At 34.2% G+C, this 17,438-nt stretch overlaps 1 protein-coding gene across 2 annotated transcripts in view; it reads right to left on the bottom strand.

Moving 5' to 3' along the window:
* Positions 1–17,438, bottom strand: part of LOC149575767 (translocon at the outer membrane of chloroplasts 64-like) — a 147,492-nt gene that overhangs the window by 37,760 nt on the left and 92,294 nt on the right. For both annotated transcript variants that reach the window (XR_016360230.1, XM_089815553.1), the window contains exon 7: positions 14,053–14,221. Coding sequence is in view for 1 of the 2 variants with exons in the window: in XM_089815553.1 (XP_089671679.1) it covers positions 14,053–14,221 (169 nt within the window). In the remaining variant the exon portion in view is untranslated. The remainder of the gene's footprint in view (positions 1–14,052; positions 14,222–17,438) is intronic.

Here is a 17,438-nt window from a genome sequence, read left to right as displayed (position 1 = left end):
GAGTTTTAATTGTAAACAATTAGAAGATACTAGAATGATATGTGTCAGAAAACATTGAATGAGCCTAGTCCTTTAAGATTTGATTCGAGCAACCTAATCACAACAGAAGATATCATGAATATTCCTGTCTCTGAAACAAACATCAGACAGTACAAACAAAATATAACGGTATAAAAAAATGAATTGTTATAAAAATTGAGAGAATAGAATAAATAAAATAAGTCAAGTAGGAAAATAGAGTTAAAATATAAGCATTGATCCAAGATAGAGGCACTACAGAAGAAGCCTTGGATCAGAACTCTACATCTTATAACCAACTACATCCAAGAACCAGAAAAATTCAATTATTGAATCCAGAGTCTTCCATTCAAAGATGTCTTTCTGCTTCTAACTACCAAAAATAGCTCTGGCATCATATCGATAAATGTGTGACAAACTATTCATGGTCAATGATATACTGAACCACGAAGCAGGGTGCAATAAGCTTCTACTAACCTGTATAGATGTATCTTTGATCAGCCTTTGTCTGTAACATTCTCACAGATGAAATAAAGGGTTCCTCGTACAATGAACCTTGAATTAATTGTGACTCAAACAATAGAAGTTCCACCAAAGAAAGTTGTACAGTGAAAAAAGCAAATAAACAAAATGTCTTAAGCTATTATTTACTGCATTACACAGGCTGGACCTATCTTGTCATCATTGTTGAAAAGCATCTTCTGCATGGCTAGGAAATATGTTTCCTGAGCAAAAACATAAATACTGCATCCTTTACCACAGATTTTCACAATGGAACTAAGTATATAACATTGATGGTTCTCGCAGCTAAACCAGAACTCGAAAAAGTATCAATTTGCATAAATTTCAAGTATTAGCCTGTGTACTGTTAAATTAAATCTCCCTCCCTTGGGGCTGTCCTGGACATTTTGGAGACGCTGAAAAAATATTCTCCCACCTACTCCTTTCAGAATCTTTTCTCACATTCTAGGGTTATTTTAGTGTTATCGAGGTCCTTTTTGTAAATTGTCTATCAAGCCCTGGGGCATTTTTGGGTATCCCTAGTTCCCTGTGATATCCCAGCTTTGAAATTGGAATTAATAATTAATAATTAATTAAAAATAAGATTTTAATAAATTAATTAATTATTTAAAAAGAAAAATATATATAAATAAATAATTAATATAATCAATAAATATAAATATGAAAATATAACTAAAATAATTATAATACAAATACTGTGCATTATATATTATAATAATATAAATACTATCATAATTAATATGTAATATATATACCATATATTAATTTTGTTACCATGTAATATATAATAAACAAAATTTAACATATAATATAATGAAGGAATCAGCAGTGTATAGGAGAGGGACCATCGAACACACAGGAAATCCAGCGATCGGCTAGCAGAGGAATCAGCACCAAAATGCGTAGAGTCTGCAAGCCGTTATCCTCCAGCTATCTGATGTCTAGGATTATTCAGTAGAGGATGAAACGGTGGTATAACTATATACACTGTTAGAGACAAAGCCTCAGCGACTACATTTACACAAAAAGTGATTTAAAGAATCACGTAATCATCAAAGATGACGGAGATACTCCCACAGTATGATTGCCTTAACACAGAAGTAGCAGGTGAACAAAAATTCTTGGGTCAGAAATCAAACATATTACAGACTAATATTAATTATTGGGCAGCAAGTGGCCACCTTAGAATTGAGGATCATATGTTAAGGGGTTACGAGCAAGGAAAGAAATTCTATCTGGTTTACGCAATTATTAGTATTAAATTTTATTAATGGAATAATACAATTGAAGAAGCACAGGTCATGTTTTTACACAACTCCTCAACCCAAGCACAGTATATAAGAAGGCATTCCCATCATTATTTCGGGCCATCAAATATTAGTGTTTTTATGTCATCCATATTTGGAATCACTCTAAGTGAGAAGCAGTCCTCCCAAGATAACTAATTGAATATTAAAAGACATCATTCAAGCATAGGACCCAAAGGCACCACCGTTTGAATCAGTATATCAGACAAGCGATCACCCATAAGGGGAAGTCATATCAGACCAAAACCACAGCATCATTACATACTTCTTAACGTACTATTAGGAATAACAAGTATTGTTTGGAGATCAATTGCATAATTCAAATAGCTATATCAAAGACAGCAAGATAAACTTCATCATATCAAATCAATGAGGTTCATATATTGCAGGTCTAAGGATCAAGGATATCCATTAATTGCATTACTCATCAACTTAGAGTACACCAATTGTAATACATTTGATTTATAGCAGTTCATAACGATAAGTGATCAAGTTGAAGGTTATAATCACTACATAAATGGTATCATTAAAAAAAGGATTGCAAAGCATCAAGATAATGTATTTCGTTTTACAAGTATTAGACAGAAGTAACTTAAAGTTGCATCATAAGTAAATAGTCCCAATGTATTAAGAGAAATACATAAAGGGGACATTCCAGTGGTATCAGAGCATCTTTCCTGCCATCCTGTGAGAAGTAGTTGATGCAAAATAGCCAAAGGGCTCTAAGAGCATACGGAAAGAGAGAAAAGAAAGCTTACAACCACAATGAGTGACCAAATGAGAAATGAATGGAGGGTCTGCATGGAACACATAACCCAAACCACTCAAGCCCTTGTGGAGCAAAATGAGAGGAATTGAAGACCTAACCAACTCCTCCTTCAAGTCATTCAAAGTATGAGTGACAATGGAAGAGATTTAAATTCCAACTATTCCACAAATAACAATAATGGTTCTCCTAGGGTACAAAATTCTCAACCAGCAAGGCCATTCTTCCTAAACCGGCAAGGAACAAATAGAGGAAGACGAAGATGAGACCAATGAACCCCCAGTGGAGAATATTTATGAAATTGTAGAGGTATATTCTAGAATTGATCCAGAACATAGGGAGGATATCTCCTTTAAAGATTGTGATGTTAAAATGAAAGCTTACTTTAATAAGAAAAGAAAGACACCAAAAGATAAAGACCTAAAAGACAGAGTGACTAAAATAACTCTTCCAAACATTGAAGGATGAGGGAAAATCACAGCACATTCACTGGTGCACAAGTTAGACATGTCTCTCATGAAGTCCCATTACAGAAGAAAATGCCATTAAGTTAGCAGTGCTTCATTTAACAGGGGCAGCCCATAAGTGTTGGCATCATAGCATTATCACCCAAGTTCACCAACGAATAATAAGTTATGATGAGCTACCACAAAAGCTTATAAAAAGATTTGATAGAACACGCCAACAATTGTACTTCAAAGTTTCAAACATTTAGCCCAACTTAAGCAAAGGACAGTGGAAGAATTTGCCACCAAATTTGAAAGGTCGGCTGAAAGGTCGACAGTCATGGTAATGGAAATTTGTCAATGCTCACTTACCTATTCACAGAAAGTTCGAAAGAATCAATCAAAAGCACGGTAAGCACTTTCAATCCAGCAAACTTGGAAGAGGCAATACAAAAGGCATTGAAGTTTGACATACATCCAGCAAAGGGTAGACCCAAGAACTATACATCAACACACACACACACACTTTAAGCATCCTCATAAAGAAGACATAGGAGAGAATACCAAAAAAAGGAGTCATGCTAACATTGCAAAGAACCATGGGAGCGTGGGTATAATGCAAATTAGGACAATGCAAGTGACAAATTGAAGAGGAAGAATTTGTGCTTCAAGTGCAAAGGACTAAGGGAGTTGGGACATATATCTGGAAAAAGGAGCTAAGCCTGCAGATTAGAGGCTATTCCTGATGGGGAAATAGAAGATACCAAACAAGAAATGAAAGCATGCTCACAAAGACATCCAAGAAAATAATTAAGGGGTGAAAACCCAATGGAGTTTTGAGTTGCAACTCTAGTAGTGACAATATAAATCAGTGCTTAAAATTGAAATTCTGTAAAAAGCTTCATATATTCATATGTATACTCTATTTTTGAAATCCATGCAAGAACAAGAAGGAATATAAATTTGACATAGGGTAGAGATGTAGGTAAGAGGATTAAGGTTATCATCTAAGAAGACCAACTTGATGGATGCCAATGTTCTGCCATCAAGGCTAAGAGGGTAAAATTCCCACTCTTGGGCTTACAAAGGACATGTCAAGAATCCCACTACATGCCCCATACCACTCTTACCATAATAGATGTTTAAGGTTGTCATCTAAGTAGACCACCTTGATGGATGCTAAAGTTCTGTTGTCAAGGCAAAGACGGCCAAAGGTTTTCTCTTGGACTTAGGTTGGACAATTAAGAGAAATAAGATTGCTATCTAAGTAGACCACCTTGATGGATGCCAAACTTATGCCATCAAGACCAAGAGGGCTAGACTTTTGCTCTTGGGCTTATGTTGGACAATTATAAGATTGCCATCTAAGTAGATCACCTTGATGGATGCTAAATTTATGTCATCAAGGCCAAGAGGGCCAAAGTTCTGCTCGTAGGCTTAGGTTGGACAATTAAGTAAGATTGCCATCTAAGTAGACCATCTTGATGGATGCCAAAATTCTGCCATCAAGGCCAAGGGGGCCAAAGTTCTGCTACTGCACTTAGGCTGAACAAGCTAAGAGGTTAAGACTACCATCTAAGTAGGCCACCCCAGTGGATGCCAAGGTTCTACCACCAAGGCCAAGGAGGCCAAAGTTCCATTCTTGGGCATAGATTGGTTTAGTTGAGCATCCCGTTGTGATTCCCTATCATTCCTACCATGTTAAGCTTATTAACTACTAGGGATGAGGCATAAATTGTTAAGTAAATTAAGCTTCTAGCTAAGTAGACCACCTTGCATGGATGCATAATACATGCCAGCGAAGCCAAGGGGGCAAAGTTCCACTCTTGGGCTTAGTGTGGGATTAGCTTCGATTAACTTACCATAACTCAATTTTTATGAGCTAGATAAATAATGATAATAGCATAGAAGATTGCATATTGAATTGATATATACATCCAAGCTAGCTAATGTCATCTATATGGGTATATGTTTGCACTTCATGATTACAAGGTTTATAGTCAAGAGCATAGTGGTGAAATAGTTTTCTGTATCTCATTACCCTTACCCTGGCTTATTAAAAATTGTAAATCGTGGGGGTCAATCAAGGAATCTAACCAATTTTATATTGGGTGTATACTCCATGTTTACAACAATAAACATCATGTCTTTGTGCATCAATGTGTATACTTTTTGTATGTTTTGCGTCTTTATGCAACAATGTGTATGATTAGTCTCTTCATGCATTCATGTGTCTTTGTGTTTTCAAGTGTATGCTTTGTGCCTTGCTCTATACTTTTTGGCTGATCAAAGAAGAACAGAATATCTAAAGATAACTTAGAAGATATAAAGGTCATGAATATAAGTCATTTACAAGATGACCTAGTTTATAACTCTCCCTTAGAAGAAAACATAAATGAAGCAAATCTACAACCTAGGATGATATCAAGATAATAGCTCGTGGATCAGACTCAATGACCTTTCAATCTCTGCTTGAGGACAAGCCAGATTTCAGAGGGCAAGATTGTGATAACCCTACTTTAAAATCAAAATTGATATTAAATAATCATTAGATAATAAGATTATAATAACTAGATTATAAAAGTAAAATATAAAAATATATACAAATAAATAAATAATATTATGAAAATATAAATTAAATAAGTATATAATAGTTTATTTATTGAAAATATAAATCAAATAAGTATATAATAATTTATTTATTGAAAATATAAATCAAATAAAAATATAATATAATTAAAATAAAAATACTATGTATTATACATTATAATAATATAACTACCACTATGTTGCACGGCTAGTCATACCCATACCTTTGGGACGCGTTGTGGGTTTTGGTACACGTAACCAAGTATAGAGTACTCAATGGAGAGCATCATAGCTAAGGACCTTGATAAAGATTTCAAACTTTTGTTTGCATCTCAGCTCTTGCTGGTTATCAAGCTTGATTCACTATGTAATTTGTTTGATACTTTGATACAATACTAATTAATAGTAAACTTTATCACTATTTGAGTCCAAAATTCATCATTTCCAATAAGGTCATTGTTATATGATTTATGATCTTCTTGTTCACATTTAATGTTCGCCTTATTCGTTATGCATCTAAACATTTAGCATTTATATTATTACATTATACAAACATATTGCAAATCTGAAACTGAAAACAATATATTATGTCTGCAAACTTTATCTTTGTGCTTGTTTTGACAATTCAATCTCATGACTCATATTTTCAGATTTTCTATAAAATATTAAATTGTATTACAAAAAACTGAACTACCCAAGTACCCCTGTCCCCTGCGCAACCTTGAAATACTATCATAAGTAATATGCATAATGTATACCCTATATTAATATGATTACCATGTAATATATAATATACAATATTTAACATATAATAAAACGAAGGACTATGCAGTGTGTAAGAGAGGGACCATCGAAGGCAGAGGAAATCATGCAATCAGCTAGTGGAGAAATCGGCACCAAAATGTGTACAGTCAGCAAGCCATTACCCTCCAGCAATCAGATATCTAGGATTATTGAGTAAAGGATGAAACGGTGGTATATATACTAATGAGAGACAAAGCCTCGGCCGCTGGGTCTACACAAACATCGACTTGAAGAATCATGTAATCATCAAGGATTGCATATGGAATAGTCCCACCGCATGATTGTCTTAACACAGACGTAGGAGGTCAACGATAATTATTGGGTTCACAAATCAAACATATTACAGACTAATATCAATAAAGGGATACTGAATGGCAATAACAGGATTGAGGGTCATATGTTAAGAGGTTACGAGTAAGGAAAGCAATTCAATCTGATTTATGCAGCGATTAGTATTCATAATGGAATAATACGATCTAAGAAGAGGCACAGGTCATGTTTTTACACGAATTTTCAACCCAAGCATAGGATATAAGAAGGCACTCTCCATCGTTGATTTGGGCCATCAAATATTAGTGTTTTTATGTCATCCATATTTAGAATCACTCTAAGTGAGCAGTAGCCCTCCCAAGGTAACTAGTTGAATATATTCAAAGACATCATTCAAGCATAGCACCCAGAAGCTTCACTGTTTGAATCAGTATATCAGACAAGTGATTACCCTAAAGGGGAAGTCATATCAGACCTAAATCACAGCGTTGTTACATAATTCTAAGGTACCATTAGGAATAGCAATTATTGTTTCATTGCCATAGGCGATAAGGAGAAGATCAATTGCATAATCCACATAGCTATATCTACGCCAGCAAGATAAACTCCATCATATCAAATCCATAAAGTTCATATATTGCATATCTGAGGATCAAGGATATCCATTTATTGCATGACTCATCAACTTAGAGTACATCAATTATAATACATTTAACTTATAGCACTTTCAAAAAGTATCAAAATAACTATAGCAAAGCATCAAGATGTAGCATTTTACTCTATGAGAAGTATTAGCAAGAAGTATCTTACATTTGCATCATAAGTAGATAGTCCGAACTGTCAGTTTCTAGGATCGCTGCAAATGTACTAATAATGCCATTGTATTGATTGTGTTCCAAATGCAAATGAAGGCTTATAAATATGAGAGGAGGAGACATGTCTCTATGGTTAAACATCACTAGTTAAAATATTAATATAAGAGTAATATAAATAACCACATATGTAACTCATCTTAAGCATATATGTAATATTAATATGTTAACTATATATGTAATTATATTATTATATAATAATATATAATGTATAATATATATAATATATATTACATTACATATATTATATATATTATATATATAAGATATTTATCTTTAAAATGATTTACCATCAACAAGGTATCTCATGTTAAAATCAAATTGATAGAAGCTACAACCTTAACACTCCCTCCTAGCTAGGGAGGATTTATACAACACATTATGCTCTCAAGAATATGAAGCAATATCATTTCAGTATGATATTCAATTCACTATGAGGCTAAATTTCTCATCTTTCATAACACAAAATTGAAGCAATTTCCATAACTTTAAAACACCACCTTAAAGTGTAATCTATAGAAGTAACTATGTCATGGTGTCCGGCAAAATCCGGCCCAAAGAACCATGATAACAGGTCTACCATTTATAAGATAGCCACCTTATAATGGTTAACTTTTGTCTATTCATTATCATGATTTTCAGCACTCTGGGACAACAATTTAATGAAGTTTGTCATGATAACAGGTCTAACATTTATAAGATTGTCATCTTATAATGGTTACCTTCTGTTTATATATGTCAATGACAGATCGTCACCTTTCATTACATAGCATATGTAAAATAGTAACCACCATGAACCCAGTCAGAGGGTGGTTGAACAATTTAATGAAGTTTGTCGTGGTAACAGGTCTACCATTTATAAGATCATCATCTTATAATGGTTACCTTCTCTTTATATATGTCAATGAAAGATAGTCAACTTTCATTACATATCATATGTAAAATAGTAACCACCATGAACCCAGTCAAAGGGTGGTACAAAGGATTTCACCTTAATTTTTCTCCATAGAGAAGAAAGCATTACAAGGAATTTCACTTAGAACTTCTCCTCATACGGCAGATGTCATTCACAAAAGATTGCACCTCGAAATTCTCCCACCAAACATCGATCCTAATAAGTCAAGTCCTCTAGTTACTTCCTCAGAAGCTCTCTTCACCCAAGGATGCCTGTCGAACTCACACTGAATTTGATATCAATCTTTAGATTCTCCAGTAATAAGTCAATACTTCTTCATGATGCACTCAAGAGTGGGCCCATCAAAATCATGTAGCCACACACATGTATTTCTAGACTCCCTCTGAGTATTGATCTTCTAAGCTCTTGCATTGCCTTCGAAGAAGTGTCATACTCTGAAAGATTACCCCTCTTGATCTAATAAAATAAATTAAAATCTGACTCATGCAATTTTCACAAATAGTTTGTGTGCAACTTGGATGCTGAAAATGTTGATACTACTAGACTATCCCTTCAATAGTTATTGCCAAATTTACGAAATAGTAATAGGAATAACTAAATTCAATATAAGAGAATGCTGGAGAAGAATAACTCAGCTAGTCATATCCTTTTTACCAAAAGCAAGAACATTAGTAATCCACTACCCAATTTAATGCACCATTTAGAAAATTCATACATCCATACAACAAGTTTGTATGTACGCATTGATTACAAGGCAAGATACAACAAAACAATGGAAGTTGAATGATGATGTGCAGCTGCTAATATGTCCTAGTTGGGACTTTCCCCTTCTGATTATGGCTCTCAAAACACTCAAGCCCTGCCACTGTATCCCTACGTTACTACTGAAGCCAACCCTGGTGATGAGAATGCTTCGTCAGTGACCACCCTAAACTCTGCAATAACCAATGCTATGCACCCATCGAGGTAACTTACGGCCTGCACTCGGTCTTGTGGACCCATACTCACTCTTGCTACCTCTGCGTTCAACCTTGTAATCTAGGCATGATTGTTGGATGGTCTGCGGAAGTTACTCCCTCACACTTCCCATGGATTCTTGCCGCAACTTCTCCCAGTCTCCTACTCTAACTCTGTTATCTTACTTCAAGGAGTGATTCAGCTAGTTCTGCAAATATGTAGCCTACACCCTTACTGTTATACGGATTCCTAGCTCTTCGAATTTTAGTGGACTTCTATCATACCCTTTCTCCAACTAATACATTCCAAGGAATTCGTACATACCTATCAAAGCATCTTACTTCCTGCTCAAAATGTGAACCTGTTGCCTCATATACTGATCTACATCCTCCATTCTTAAATCTGATACAACCACCTATGAGAGACTGGGGCTACGTCCAGTTTCCCAACTTATCTCAAAGGGTTTTGTCCTTAAGAAAGCACAGTTGCATTTAACCAACCGGAATTATCTTTAAATATTGATATATTTCATGGTGATAATCCCAATGCAGATGCTTGCTTTTGTAACCTCGATGTGAGGGAAGATGCCAACAACTAAGCAATGTGGGGTAAAAGCCTATTTTGACTTTTAGTCACTTAAGTCATTTTTGTCATAAAGTGACTTTAAATGATAAAGTACTTTATAAATCAACTTAATAAAATAAAGTGACTTAACCTTAGGAGTTCCCACTTAAATATCTCCCCCAATGAAACCGAATAGATCCCTGTGACTAGCTGGCATCCTCAAAACAAATGTCATTAGCCTCTCTGGATGGAAAGATGGATCACCAAGGTGCCATTAGGTGTAGTGTGGAGAAGGGGACATTACATACTCCCTCTTAATGTAGAAGGATACTCATAATTTCAATCATCAAAAATATTTTCTTCAAGAGCCTCACTTTATCCAACGTGATCACAACTTCTTTCAAGCTATTGTCATAAGCTACCTAATGTGTAATTCTTCTTTTCCTGTACACCCTTCATACAAGTTTCTCAATGAAGATCCACATGTCAAAATTTATCTCCATATAGGCATTTGTCAAATAATGGGGGATAAAACACTGGTTATTCTTTCCCTCTTCAATGTAAAATTTCCACTTATTCCATTTTATAGAGTTTTCAGTCCTATCAACCTCTATATCATGGTCTTTTAAACTTTAACATGGTGAATGTAATCTATTAGATTTCCACAATCCATGCTAATGTGCTGTCAAATTTCTGGATTTGATTGTGTATAATTTTTTTACATCAACGTTTCGGATCATACTACATGATCCATCATCAGGATGCTAGAGAGAAAAGAGAACATGAAAAAAATTATACACAATCAAATCCAGAAATTTGACAGCACATGGTGAATGTACTTTCATTTCAACTTTCTTAGTGATGAATCTCATACAATAAAACTTGCAGGTTGAATATTAAATTATGACTAGTAAGTATATTCATACTTTCCTCCAAATTGATCTATAACCATACAACAAAATTGATAAAAGGAAATTTGATGTTGAAACCTCCAAGCCTTTGCGTTGAGAAGATGTGATTATCTCCTATAAATTTGAGTTTAACGATTTTTGATACACCATGCACCACATGACACACTTTTAATATTTCCTTAGTTCAATTATTTCCAAGTCCTTTGTCTCATCTCACATTTGATGATGTACAGGGAACACAATATGTCTGCCCTATTTTGTAACATGCAATCTCATCTCCTTTCATTGTACGTTCATGGTGTACATCACTTCCTCATGATGTACACAAGGGTAGGCCTACTAAAAATCACATAGTGAAAAAAGCATATTCACAAATCACATTCTTTTTTACTACTATAATTTATTGATAACTGGAGAATCCCTCTCAACATGGTTTACTCCCTTTGAATCAAATATGATCGAGATCACTAAAAGTTGACTGATTCATATCCTCTATCTTCTCCCTCTTTTTCAAGTCAGTCTTTGTCTAAATCTCAATCTCCCTCTTCCTGTGATAAAAATCAAGGCACATAACTCTTATAGTACACATTGAAATAATAAGATACGAGGAAGACAAATATAATACACACGGATCATAAATCCCATAATATTTTATTAAACATTAAAGGATATATACCTTATACTTACCTCTAATGGGTTGATTCTTGATGCCTCAATGCCTTCATCATCACTTATAATTCACCGCTTGGAATTTGACAAGCATTGAGTGCCCTCTCCATGTTTGATCTTACTATAATGTGTCTTTAATTTGACCACATCACTATTCAAACCAACGTTCCAAACTTCTATCATACAAATTAGAGTAATAAACAATAGTTTGTTTTAATTGCACATGATTTTGTTGTCTTATATACAGCAGCCACACAAGTGGCACCAAAACTCCATTTTGATCATGATTACATAAGCAACACCCAATATAAAACTAAATCATAGTATTTTAAAACAAAGTAGCCATATGATTATGCACCGCAACTTGTTTGTATCATCCGTCATATATATGAATTCGATTTGATATTAGCGACTATATTTCTTACTTCAATTCCAACAAAGAAAATCTGTTGATCGAGCCAATGACACTAATATTTTTGGACGGATCTTTATCCTTTGATGAAATTGTATTTGCAATTTTAGCAAAATCCTCCCCAATTCTAAAGGTACTTCCACAATGAATTTTTACGACTTATAGAATTTGCTAGTATACAAACTCCAGCAAATATACTCAATCCGATATTGCAATTTCTATTTGTTATTTGTAATATATTTTTCTTCTGTCTTTATATATTCCCTTCCGTTGTTAATTTATTCTCTGGCTAATATACTAAGGAATGTTCGACGTCAATCCTGTATGGTTAACTTCATTCCATATAATGTAATGGACTTCCCTCTTTCTTGATGTTAGAGGTATTATGCATTTATCGATCAACACTAGTTGTAATGTTGAGCGCTCAATGTATTGTATGATCTTAGTTGAGACAACCTCTCGTATGCACAAGATGAAAACAATATTTAGGAGGCTTTTGAATTCGGCGTAATTTTTTAGGATCTTTGCATGATGTAGTCATCAATTATGATTCCTTTGATGACCATAAGGAATTTGTGCTGATGAGAAACAAGGAATTGATTGTGTATCTCTCGAGTCAAACTTAAACTCATTGAATGTCTCTCAATCTCAAATATCAATCGCCCTGTGATACACTTATCCATTTATATGCAACTATGAACAATAATATTCTCTGAAACAAATATTGTAGGAAACACCAATATGATCAAGGTCAACTATGGTAGATATCAATGTTTTATCACACTCGATAGTGGTAAACCAAATAAAAATTCAAGTTCAATAAACTGTGACATTAGTATTATTGGTTGGCCTCATTCGGAAATGAGGGGATGTTAAATTTCCATATATAAAAATCATAATATTCCGATAGACTTTGCCATGCGATATTCTAAATGTAAAACTTTATCTTCTCAAACTAGGTAAATACATTTTTGACCTATATTATCTTATTTCTCCATATTTGTCTCTAATGAAAATCTCCATCCAATAGTTAAAAAACTCCTCTATATTAGGTGGGGATTTCTTACATTTGTAGTTGGCTCTAATACCATGTTAGTTTCTAGGATCACTGCAAATGTACTAATAATGTCATTTTATTGATTGTGTTCCAAATGCAAATGAAGGCTTATAAATATGAGAGGAAGAGACATGTCTTAGGAAGAGACATGCCTCTATGGTTAAACATCACTAAACATATTAATATGAGTAATATAAATAACCATATATGTAACTCATCTTAAGCATATATGTAATATTAATATGTTAACCATATATGTAATATATTATTATATTATTATATAATAATATATAATGTATAATATATATTACATTACATATATAATATATATTATATATATAAGATATTTATCTTATTCATGATTTACCATCAACAAGGTATCTCATGTTGAAATAAATCTGACAAAAGCTACAACCTTAACACCAACATCTTTAGAGAAATACATAAAGGGGGCATTACAATTGTCTACCAAGCCCTGGGACATTTTAGGATATTCCTAGTTCCCAGAGACATTTTATCCCTTAGGAAGTTACCAAAGTTATCCAGATCCATCTACTTGAGAGGTACTAGCTACATCATAACATCCCTATGTTAATAGTTGTTTTACAAACAAACTACTATTTTTTATAAAATTAAATAAAATATTTCAGGATCATCAATAATATCACAATCAAACATTCATTGCATAGTTTCATATTCAAATTTGCATTTCACTTTTATGTTTAAATTTCAGCTACTAAGAATGTCTAATAATTATTAGAAAATCAATTACAAAGTTGTACACTTATAAGTATATATAAACTTTGCCATCCCCAAATACTCCCCAAAGGTTAAGTAATCCTCCACCATCCCTGAAACTTGAGCTACCAATCCCCATCCAACTAACTCAGAGAAACATAGTTACCAACTTTAGAACTTTAATATTTCCAGGAAGAAAAAGACCTAACATGTGATACTGTGAGAAATGAGTACCTTCAAAAGATTGCAGAAAGCTTCACGCGTTTCATTTCTTGCTTTAAGGCAAGCCTGAATTTTTTCTTCGCTGGTCTTTAAAGCTGTACTCACCCGTACTGATATTTCACGTCCCAAATGAGGTTTGACTGTACTTACCCAGTCTTCATGATTCATTTTGAATTCATATCTGTGTTGCCAAAGAAGACATTAGAATTGCAGAAATTGTTATGAATACGATAGTAGTTGAAATAGCATGACCAAGACTTCATAAATTATTAGACACAAAAAAATTAGTTAAAAATTTACTATCTATGCTTCACTTGCAATAATTACAGCAAATATTACCTACATTGAATATTGCTCTGTACCACAACAAAACTCAGAGCACAGCCCTTTACCTATTCTAGAACACCGAATTCCTTTCTACAGGAACACAATATATGCTAAATGTACAATGCACATGTGAAAGTTACACTGGACGCTCACTTGAAAAAATAAATTTGTAACCTTGTTAACCTAAGATAACCATACGTTTTAGACAGATTCATCGTCAGCTGCACCCAGGTAGCACCAATTTAAACTCAATGCTGTACAAGAAAATCCTCTTATGATACATTATATAAAAGGTCAACTGTAATTGGATGACAGATATGCCAAAACAAGTGGCTGAAAGCTTCTGACACTACTTGTTACAAAGGCCTCAATTGGCATCATTTAAAAGTTGCAACAGACACCAAAAAGATCATTATCAAGAAACTTTAACAAATGTAAGCATTAGGTTTTGGTACTGATTTGAAACTCTGTTCACTCTTGAGAAAAATTTAGCTAGTGGAAAGGGTCCTAAAGAATCCCTGTTGATATTTAATTTCACGTCTGTTATTATGTTTAGCATGTGAGCCGTGCATTACCGAATTCAGATTCAGGTTCAGGTTCAGGTTCAGGTTTGGGGAGAGAATCTGCCATTCTTTTAAACCCAGATCAGTATGGTTTCGTACAGCCGCACTAAACATATACTGAAAATATAACAATAATTTGAACAAAATATACAAAGTTTAACATGTAACATAACGAATAAGTGATAATTCACTGTCAAACATTAAAGATCAAACAAAACAATTTAAAACAGGGCAAACCACATTAAAAGTAAGTACAAATCAACATATGGCTCTCCATTGAGGGCAACATTCAGCCATTTCATATTGTAATATCCCCTGATGGTCCCAAATCAAAACTAAACTAGGTTTGACATTTTATCAAACACTTGGCGAACAACCTCTAATGATTGAATTTGTTGCTTTGCATTTAAACCCATAGACTAAATTTCTCTCCATTGAGGGCAACATTCAGCCATTTCATATTGTAATATCCCCTGATGGTCCCAAATCAAAACTAAACTAGGTTTGACATTTTATCAAACACTTGGCAAACAACCTCTAATGATTGAATTTGTTGCTTTGCATTTAAACCCATAGACTAAATTTCAGAATATTGGAGTTGATTTAGAAGTGTTAACATCGCAAAATGAATTTCCAGAATTTTACTTGTCAATGGAAAATAACATAATATGATAAAGTTTGCTCGAAACTAATTCAATTCCCAAAAACGAAGGAACCTGGTTTTTATTTGTCACAACCAATATAGCTATTCTATCTGATCCTCCAATGATATGCTTGGAAAAACAAATGCAAAACAAGCTACTCCCAACACTATATGATTTGAAATGAGCAAACAATTACATGGGAACCTGTTATTGGCAGAAATTCACTCCCAAGTTTAGACGCCAGGCCATACACATTGCAAACTTCTTCCCAAATGAAAATGCAACCCTGAGATGCTGCAGCACTCTCCTTAAATACTGGGCAATTTTTATGAAAACCCTCACCAACCTCCAATGCTGATTGTAGACCCAAAAACATCAGATGTAACCATAATGGGAAATCCCAAGCCACATTCTATAAAACGCAGGCTTTATAATATGGATCAGCCAGCTCTATAATACCAAACACCGCCCCACACAAAATCGCAGATGGTTAATACTCAGTTGCATATACCAATTCGGATCTGTTCGATACAAATGCAGCCGCCCAATGATAGATATCACTGAATTAAAACAAACCGCTGTAAGGAAGGCAAATGATCTTCTTCAAATGCACAATGATCACGCTCAAATGCAATTCTCAGATATTCAAGACAATCTTGAGCCAATGAATTACTTCCAATTCGTTCAACAATCAATGAAAACAAATTCCTCCTTAGACACAGTGAGAACAGTAGGAGAAGATAGCAAATAGATTTACCTCAGCAACTATTTGCAACACAATCTAGAATAGAATCTCAGATTTGAATTTACAATACTTCAGCTGTAGATCCAATGGAACAACTCCGCATCCAGACCCTTATACTTCAGCAAGGGCACACAAAAATCAGAACTCAAAAAAGCCACAAAGGCAACAAAAACAAATAAATATCCAAGCATCCTTTTCTCAACAAATGGGCTTGTATTTTTTACCTCCAGATTTCCTTTTGTTGCCAAAATGTAACTTCACTCAAGAAGCTTCACCACACAACATTAATTAGAAGCTTCCATTGGATTCTCTCACTTGGCTTAACTAATTAATAAATTGCACTTTCCAATGATAACTCAACCTTCAACTTAAATGAAATTATAACATTAAATTATAATTTTATAATAAGCCATTTAATTATTTAATAATAATTTGGCCTCCAAAAATATAATAATTCCCAAAATACCCATCATTTAAATATGCTGTCTGAAATAGGAATCATACCTATTATGTCTCCATGTGACCAAATGCACTTTCCAAAAAATAGAAAGGGTCCATCTCAATTAACATAACTTACCACAAATAGTAAGTACACAAAGCTAAGCCCAAACGAAATCCAATCTGACTGAGCCAAATGAAGACCAACCTATAGCTTACTAAATTGTGGAGAAGATAAGACCCTCCCAAGCCAAGCTACTACCACGGAAGACCCTCTATCCACAATAATTAGCCTACGAGGATCACAATAATAGGCTAGTCTCTCAAACTCCGATGCCGACAAAAATGGGTACATTACACATATGGGTAGCACCAATGCCACTTGACTAGCTGCATTATGCATGTCCCATGTAGCAGCCTTGTGCCCATAATTGTGCATGTTCACATTTCAAGGCAATTTCAGATAAGATAGGTCTCTTCATATTATTTTATTTTTACAATCAAAAAGGAGCTTTTGTCAGTGTTGCAAGGAGATACGTAACAGAAACAGGTATGGAGACATTTGAAATGCAAGAAAACTTCCTGCTAACATTTCCTTTCACAACCCTTCGAACAGCCTAAATTGTGTCATCCCAGCCCCAAAAAAGAGAAACAATTGAAAAAACTCTTAAAATGCACCGC

Source organism: Cupressus sempervirens, chromosome 2 (assembly GCF_028749045.1).
Source record: "Cupressus sempervirens isolate cs-2001-9-10 chromosome 2, ASM2874904v1, whole genome shotgun sequence".
NCBI classification, from domain to species: domain Eukaryota; kingdom Viridiplantae; phylum Streptophyta; class Pinopsida; order Cupressales; family Cupressaceae; genus Cupressus; species Cupressus sempervirens.
This window is presented reverse-complemented; position numbering and strand designations above follow the sequence as displayed.